General features: G+C 34.4%; 1 protein-coding gene across 1 annotated transcript; it reads left to right on the top strand.

Annotated features, from left to right (window-relative positions):
* The first annotated feature begins 6,129 nt into the window (after positions 1-6,129).
* On the top strand, positions 6,130-8,552 carry LOC128547318 (golgin subfamily A member 6-like protein 22). The gene is made up of 3 exons (XM_053519658.1): positions 6,130-6,418; positions 7,044-7,137; positions 7,772-8,552. Exons 1-3 carry the CDS (start codon positions 6,203-6,205, stop codon positions 8,158-8,160), a joined length of 699 nt encoding a protein of 232 aa, XP_053375633.1. The 5' UTR covers positions 6,130-6,202; the 3' UTR covers positions 8,161-8,552.
* The last annotated feature ends 832 nt before the right edge of the window (positions 8,553-9,384 follow it).

The following is a 9,384-nucleotide window of genomic DNA, read 5'->3' as shown; positions in this document are numbered from 1 at the left end:
ATGCAAAGTTGTACCCTCCCCACCTCGTTCCTCCAGCCAGTCACACCTACCTCCCCGATCAAGCACCATCCCTCAACAATTATTTTTTTATTTCCAGAACAGAAAGAAAATGCCTCTGTACATGTTATACCTTACCCCTAGATATTCTATAGGAACCATGGTCATGAAGGGGAAATATACTAACCCGTTTCAATCGCGCATTTCATACCTAAAGCACGCAGTTCGGTAAATGGGTATCAAACAAGTGGTAATTTATCTTCCATTGTGTACCGGTCACATTTCTTCAATACTTCTTATCTTAAAAATACAACGCGTAGTTTATAATTTTTTCAACGTTACACAAAATCGTAATTTTACTACACGTGTTCGCTAATATGTGAAAATGCAGCATAAATGTGCAAAATGAATAAAAGAAACAGAATAGATGTAGACCAATGTATGATTTCAAATTAAAAATCATATACCTGATGAATTTCATTCATCATTTCGAGTTTTAGTGTAAAATTGCGAATTTTTTAAAATCTGTTTTTGTTTGTTTACATTTCGCCTAACATGTGCACACTGCCGTGACCTCTAGACCGGATGTTCATTAGGGAAGTTCACGCAAATTTTTTCTCTGACGTTGACGAAAGCATATAATATGTTGATACTCTCAGCAATATGGAATATTGAGACAATGTGACTGGTGCACGTTGGAAGATAAATAATCGCTTGTTCAATATACTAGGCCCCTATCCACCAAACTGCGCGTTTAAGTTGAGACATGTACGATTGAAATGGGTTAGTATATTTTCCCCTTCATGACCATGGTTCTTATAGAATACCTAAGGGTAAGGTATTACATGTACAGAGGCATTTTCTTTCTGTTCTGGTGCCAGTGGTCACCCTCCCTGAACCCATTTTTTTTTCCATTTCTTTTTCAAACCTTCCAATAATAATTTATCAACATGAGAAGTTGTTACCTCTCCCCCGTCACCAACCACGTTCCAGATTTGATTGTTCTCTCAAACATCCTTACCTTTTTGCAGGATATATTTATTTGCCATTCCTCACTACTAACCCATTAAAGGTGGGCTTATATGCAGATGGTGATGAGACTACATGCAGAGTGAAGGTCAAAGGTCAAGGTCAGAAAATGAGCTCAAAGGTAAAATCTGCCCGTCATATCTCGTGCCCTAGGCATAACATATTAACAATTTAAGCTACTTCAATCTTGGCGTAAAGGTGGATATTATTTTATTATTATCATTATTATTATTATTAGCATTATTATTGTGCGGAGAACATGAGCTTGGTCTGTAAGTTTAAAGTCATTATCACAAACTTAGCTCAAAGGACAAATCTGTCCGTCATATTTAGTGTCCGGAGCATAACTATAAACCATTCAATGTATTGACTTCAAACTTGGCATGTAGGTAAGTATTGATGAATCTGCCCATCTTATTTCATGTCCAAAGCATAACTTTAAAAATACTACAGGTATTGACTTGAAACTTATAAAAACAGGCAGTGGTGAGACTATGTTCAGACTGCAACAATCTATATTACACCCCAACTCCAATTACACCCACCCCTCCCTTAAATTCAATTAGTTTCTTGCCCTTTAGTATCCTGTCACCACCACCACACAAACACGCCCTCCCCCCCCCCCCCCCCCCCTCCCCCCGACACACACACTTTAGACCTCCCACAAGAAATCGTTAAATATTGTCTGATATAATCCTTTGGGCATATATCGCCCCGCTTAGCGGAGCTCTTTTTCTTTTAGCTTTTTTTGTCCTTGTTTTGATATATGCAGAACTCTGAAGTCACGCAGTATTTCCTCCACAGAAATCGCGTGTATTTTTATACACATCTAATATTTTATCATGATCTCTTATTTTAACACATATCAAACTTTATAAATATAAATGCTATCTTGTTCGTCCTTGGGCACCAAACACAAAAGGAAATTGTAAGTTTTTCAAATTCAATTATTTGTATGATTTGTATGAAGTTTTAAACTATATCATATTCAGAATATCTCGGTTAGGTTCAAAGTCTTTTAAGTGGCATTAAAGGGATAAATACGCAAGCTGCGAATTACTCTTCCTTCGAATGCATATTCCTGTATATCATATTTGTTTTCATTTATATGTCGTTAATGCAAATCTGAAAATTAATCTTGATATATAATAATCAAGGAAATGATATCTGAACAAGAGTTGCTACATTTATCAAAATATAAGTTTTCTTTTGCATGAATATTTTTATACTTTTTTTTATAAATAGTACTGGTTTAAGGTCATACTTTCAAAATGAATGCCGCACTACCGTTCTAGACTATCACGTATTTTCATCAATTTAAGTCCCCTACCGGTAGAACACTGGAGGGGACTATAGGAATGCCCCTGTCTGTCCGTCGGTACGTCCGCAAATCTACTCCTAAAGATTTCAAGCTAAGTAAGCGAATAGAGGGTAACATGTGGAGTATGCATGTATATGACGTGCGCTTGTATGTCTAAGGACAAAGTCACTTTTAAAGGTCAAGTAAAATTGTCTCTGCTCCATAACTTTTATATGGATTGATAGATTATTTTAGTGGAACACACAAACGTTCCCAATGATGATTCAATGTGTCAACACATGATTTATGCTTGTCGGTTAAAGGTCAAGGTCATTGTGTAAGGTCAAGTAAAAGTTTGTTTCTGTTCCATAGCTTTGAATTGCATTGAAGAATAGAATTGCAACGAAGAATAGAAACGTTTAGTTTGTGACAAGCTCATCAGTCGTTACACAGCCAGGAAAATTGCTTTTAGAAAGGACTGATAATAAATGGTTGATTATTCTTTAAATCATCATTGACCAATGATTATTCTGCGAGAACTCGCAGATGGCATTAAAATTTTAATAATATCTACAAACGGAAGTTTTACAATAATATCAAATAATAAAATCTATAAGAAAACCCTTTCGAAATATAAAAAGCAACCAAGCAAAATTATAGGCGTATGTTCTCCGTGACGATTTGATAAAAGACATTGTGTCTGACTTCATTCGTCCTCCACCTCTGGTAATTCATGTGGGGAAGTTGGCCGTTACGTGCGGAGAACAGGTTTGTACTGGTATAGAATCCAGGAACACTGGTTAGGTTAACTGGCCGCCGTTACATGACTGAAATACTGTTGAAAAACGGCGTTAAAACCATAACAACCAAACAAACAAATCATTTCAAAGTGCTATCAAATGCATCGTAAAATTTCCCTTCTTTGAATTTTACGTCACATTAATGGTATTTCACATAGAACATTGAAATGAAATTAACTAATAGTATCTAGTTTCGTAAGTGTCTTTATGTTATAAAAAAAGTGTAGTGCATGTGTTTTCAGCATTTATCAATACTTAATTTTTTCCTAGTTTGATCTTTCCCTAGTATATTTGTTAACCTTTACCCTATTGGCGGCAAGCGATTCTGCCTTTGCGACCAGTACAGACTTAGCTGAACCTGTAGATCCTTGCTGGCTGATCTCGGTCTGCTTTGTTCGCTATTCAGTCAGTAAATTGTCTGTGCTACTATGATACTCCCCAAATTGAAAGATATACTAGTCCATTTTAGAAATATAGCAGGGTAAAGGTTAAAAAAGTAAATAGAGTATAATTTCAATGAAAACAATCATTACAAATTATAAACTGTCATAAAATCAGCGACGTTAACCAGTCGGCCACGGAGGCCCCTTAGTATTGTATTTATTAATACAGTGATTTCTTTATTCAGTGTTTTAAATAACTTTACATTTCCTGCTTTAACTTCCTTCATTTCAGTGTTTGCCTCATTGGCAGAGCAATACACAGAATCAATAAGAAATAGGGTGGTACTATGTATCGATGACGCACTCACTATTATATCACACCAAGAGAATTAAATTGCTCTTAAAAATGCAGTTGACCTGTTCAAGCAGCAGATAGAAGCCATAGAACTGCCTTTACCCGATGGTTTTGAGTTAAGGTACAAACAAGCGCAGAGAGATGCACTGAAAATATTTCTAAAAATAGATAACAGCGGTAAATGTATTTTTTTAATCTTTAAATACAATCTGGTAACCACTGCTTACATACTACCTATTGTCAGTATACAAATTCTTCTTAAAGTATTTTGTTATTCAAAGTAGCATATAGACTTATCCAAGGACTAAAGTAAAACAGAACCAGCCACCTTCAAAGAAAGAGGACCCCTGAAACAAACCATATGCAGTGTATGTGTGACCCATGCACTGAAAATAAAAACACAGACAAAGAAATATAATTATGTATGCAGAGTTTAAACATTGAAAGACAAAATGATTCCACAATTTGGTCAAATCAAAATTTGACATTATAATATTTACGTATTTTGCAGTGGTAAAATTGAGAAAAACGGAAAGAAGTTATTTCAATTTTTTTGCTGCTTTTGGTGTCGTTGGTTACTACAAAGAAAAACACCATGAAATTGGGATTGAAAAGTGTTTTGAGTTAATATAAGGAATAATTTTTGTGTTTTGCTAAATAGTGTGCACATATCACAAAGTGTTAATTATTCTATTATACTGGCTCGTGATTTTTCAAATTTTATACATTCATAGCACCCTAACACGCATGCACGCAAATACTTCCCTATAGAATATTTGTTTTCACTTCTATTTCGGATTTTTGACACCTTTCCTGTTTAACCTAGAATTGTATGCTATTGATTATTTTACAGTCCAGATAAACCATCCAGCATATAGAAAAATGCGCGTTGCCCTTTTTCTTTAAGTATATAATGAACCATCAGCAAGGCTTAACAAAGAATTATGTCACAGTTTATTGAAAGTGCGTTTAATTGCTTCAAGAAGCAAAACACTCTTACCAAAACAACTTTTAACTTGCCAGTATATGCAATTACATAATTAAAGAGTATTTATACGGTATTCAGAATTTAGAAAATATTTGACAGACGCCAAAATCTAATTGAAATTAATTTAAGTTATAGTTTAATGTAATGGGAAGGTTAGGTAGATTGTAGCAACATAATGCCCTTAAGGTTTCTGGTGACCTTTTGAATAGACGTCAGAAATCTTATTTGCTTAATAAAGTTATCGCTGCTTATACATGTAGTATGATAATGTACTAATAAATGATGCTTCTCTTGGGATCATAACCGCTCGTCTGATACACAATAATAAGCTTGTTTGAAAACTATGCGTTTCTGTATTTAATTAAGGAGGGTGTGTGATCTACCATTAAGATATTTATTCTTTGTTATGTTGAAAGAAATTAGTTTCTTAGGCATACAAAAGCATAAAATCACAAAGACACAAAAGCTTAGATCACCGCGCTTGGTTGTATTTCACACGGATTTCTTTACCTACCAGACATTTCTGAGATTAACTAAAATTGAAAAGTATGAGCTATGTTATAAACACATAATATCCCATTAATGTTATAGCAATTTAGGTCTTACAGGTTTCTATGAATACATGATGATATCAGTATTACATGGGCATAAATGTCACGAACAGATCTATCTCATTTTACATGTTGATGTTATTACCCCACCCATTTTGTAATCGAAAAACGCATTTTAAAATACAGAAAAAAAAAAAGATCTGAATGGTTAAAGAATATATTATTGGGCATATTTTGATGATTAAACAGGCGTTACTGATTCAGTAGTAGATTTTTGGTGATATAAAATCGTGTATTAAGGGATTAATTGCACCGTACTTTTGGGAAGATTTCTGTTGGATGACAAAATAAAGTATGATCACGATTGCTTCGTTGTTTAATATGTAGTATTTTGTAATACTTTATTTTTATGTTAAGAGTTTCAATATTTCCCTGGTCTTTTACCCTCATGGGTGACTTTTTGTTTTAACATCAATTGTAGATAGTTTGACTTTTGTTGAAACACCTTTCAATTAATACGTCCTAGTGTATGAGTGACTGTCAAGGTTGACTAACGTTATAAGTCATTTAGTAGCTAGTGACCTTTTAAAGGTACAGTCAAACCTGTCTACAAAGACCACCATTGGGAGAGCCAAAACGGGTCTTTGTTGGGGCAAACAAAACATATGTCTTTAGAGACAGGTGGTCTTTGTTCAGAAGTGGTCTTTAACACAGGTTTGACTGTATATATTTTGTCTGTGCACTAATGCACATCTTCGAATTATACATCTTTCAAAGAAATGTTTACATTTAGGACGAAATGGATACAATAAAAAAGACAGTCGTGGAGAAGAATCGTGCGTATCTTAAAGATATTTGCACAAACGAATTACAAAGCATGTATGATATATTGATCAAACCAAAAGTAATCAAGGGGACGTACGTGAAGTCAGGTGGATATAAAATGTACAGAGAGGATTTTGCGAGGATTAGGGAAAACGTCAAACAGAGGCTGTCCAGAGCTGATTCGAATTTAGTAAGTGCTAAGTTAAACGATATTCATTTCCAACTTAATAGATACACACAAACTAGTGACGAAAAAAAAAATCTGAAAACTACCCGAGTATTGAAAAGTTTACTAGACTGTTTTATACAAAAAATAAAAGTTTAAAACAATTATTATATAGTGGATTATACCATCTCATCTGAAAAAAAAAAGTTCAGTATTTTATGTACGATGTTTTAAAATTGTTTTCGTTACATACATTTATATTTGTTTCAAACTGTTATTTTTTCTTCTATGATCACCTTTAAAGTCAGCATTCGGCGAGGCGGCGTTGTTCGTGGGGTTGGGGGCGGGGGGGGGGGGGGGGGGGGGGGGGGGGAGGGTGACATTCGGCGGGACGACGTTTGGCGGGGCGAGGCGACATACTAGGGCAAGGCGAAGTTCGAAGGGTGCACCATGGTGAAGTTTGTCGTTTTGTCGCTGCGACAGAACGAAAAAACGAAATGGCAAAAATCAATCTCCATAAGTTCAGCAAACAGCAAACTTTCTTTCATAAAAAATAGAAAATACTATTATTACTTGTACTTAGTTGAAATCAGTGAATTTAGTTTAAATACCTTTACTACATAAGTCCATACTTTAACATTTCATTAAGCTGCAGATGAGTGCCCTAGACTTTGAAAGAAGATATCGAAAACAAGATGAAGAAATTTTGGAGAAAGCGAATATGACCGAATCACAAATAAAGGGTAAGAAAAAAACTCTTTCCTTTTAGCTTTCAAACTCTTGTAGAAAACATATACTGTGAAATCTTTTAATTTCGTGGGTACGAAATGTCTTGACTTGGCCCAAAAAGGCTGTTTCGTGATCAGGTGAATTCGTGGATTTCAAATTTTGATAATACAATAAAATGGGTTTGTAACATGTCCGCTTGGATTAAAGTTTCAAGGATTATAAACGATTTGACAGTCGAGTATATGGCATGTATATGTACCTTGTTAACGATGTGTATGTCTTAGATTTAAGAGTATTTAAACATCAAACAAACTCTGTTCTACAGAATTATTTCAATTGGTACATTTTTCACTTTGGTGGGGGTAACTATCAGCCATGACAAGTATTGTTAAAGACGTTGAAGAAAACGATATACAGGACATTAATTCTGAATCAAATGAAACTAGTTGCCCGTAAATTAAATCCCGGCGGTGTCACACTTTCCGCTGAAAACCACCCCAAAAAAAAACAAAAAAAACAAAAAAACAAAAAAAAAAACAAAAAAAAAAAAAAACAGGAAAATAAGAATAAATGAACACGTCCTAATTTAAGAGTCGAATTCAGTTCCATTCGATCATTTAAATGTTGATCTGTTACATCTAAATTCAGCGGAAATGCAAGAACAACACGAAAAACTTGAACTTGAAAAGTCTGAGCTCATCCAAAAAATGGAATTAAAGAGAAAGGAAGAGGCAGAAAAACTAGAGCTTTATAAAGAAGAACTGTCAGCACAAAGGGAACAGGAAAGACAAGAATTAAAAGAAAAATATGAACAAAGCGTACGTGATTGGCAGAAGGGGAAAGAAGATCTTGAAAGCAAACTAAAGGAACAGGCTGATGTAATTTCCAAACTTTGCAAGCAAGCTCAACCTTCGGCGGCAAATACACAAGTTCAAAAGCCTGCCTTGAAGGAAACAGTGTTAAAAACAATGTTTAGCTTATTACCTGTTGTCGGTCCTATAGCAACTGGAATTTATGAACGTTATTCATCAACATGAATCGAAACTCGTTTGTACATAAGCCATTTTACATTAACCAGAAAGTTCCTTTTTACTATAGGTTTTTAAGAAAAACTGAAATTTTTGCCTTGTCGATCATTACAGTACGGCGAATGACATTTTTTAACAATATCAGAAGGAAGAATCTTTATCAGTGGAGGAAATGGAGATATTGAAAGATATAACTATATATCAAACCAGAATTATCAAAACTACAATGGAAGACTAAACAGGGGTGCTGATTACGTTCTTTAAAGTAAAAAGCTTTTAATTTCATTTCCTTTGTGTGCTGTATTCTTACATCCGGAGCTTTATATGATACGTTTGTCATTAATTATTAAAATGTTTCCTACTGTACCTTGTTTCATGCAATTGTCGGTAATTCCTACAAGCTATGTTTCTCTCTCAGTCATTTTCGTCTTAATTTTATTTATTTTTTAGGGGGGAGCAAATATCAGACAATCGAACAAGTTAATTTATATTTTTATAGTAACAGTTTAAAAGCATTTCAATATCAGGTGGCAGTCTTATGCATTTTTCTTTGGTGTAGTTGTTGCTTTAACCATCAAACGTTTTTGAACAAGCCTTGCATCTTGCGAAAACCTTTATATCCCTATGGTTAACTGCACTGCATCTCTTGTTCCCTTTTAATAGGTATATCAAGTTTTTAAAGTATGATGCATATAATTTCAAATTATCTAAGGCAGTTTCTACACACAAAAAAACATGCATAAACATTTCTGATTTTTAATATGCAAGTATACCGACTGGGCAATCGGAAAAAAATGTTCTATATGGAGCAGAAACGAAAAGTAACATCCAGAACAACTTGTAGTTTTCTTGCTATTACCTACTATCTTCGATTAAGTGTTTTCTAAATCCGAGTCACTCTAGTCGGTCTGTATGATTGACTACATGCTTGTCTTGCCTTTGTTTTAGGGGAATTTCATTGCGCTGGTTTTGTATAAATGAAAAACTAAGATAAATATTTTGTATTTAAAAAATAAAAGTTTCCTCTAAGTAGAACAAGGGGACTCTAAGGTTGTAATAACCTATCTGAACAAAAGTATACATGCATTTAATAATATTTACATTCGCCCTATCGTTTTCCATTGAAAAAGTGACGTTAATTTCGTATGAATACCACAAAGGAAAGGCGCAAAATTGACGTCATCGCTTCCAAGTGATAACGGGGCTTTAGCAAAGAAATCTGTTTACGCAAGC

The sequence above is a fragment of the Mercenaria mercenaria genome, chromosome 12, assembly GCF_021730395.1.
Source record: "Mercenaria mercenaria strain notata chromosome 12, MADL_Memer_1, whole genome shotgun sequence".
Classification (NCBI taxonomy): Eukaryota; Metazoa; Mollusca; class Bivalvia; order Venerida; family Veneridae; genus Mercenaria; species Mercenaria mercenaria.
This window is presented reverse-complemented; position numbering and strand designations above follow the sequence as displayed.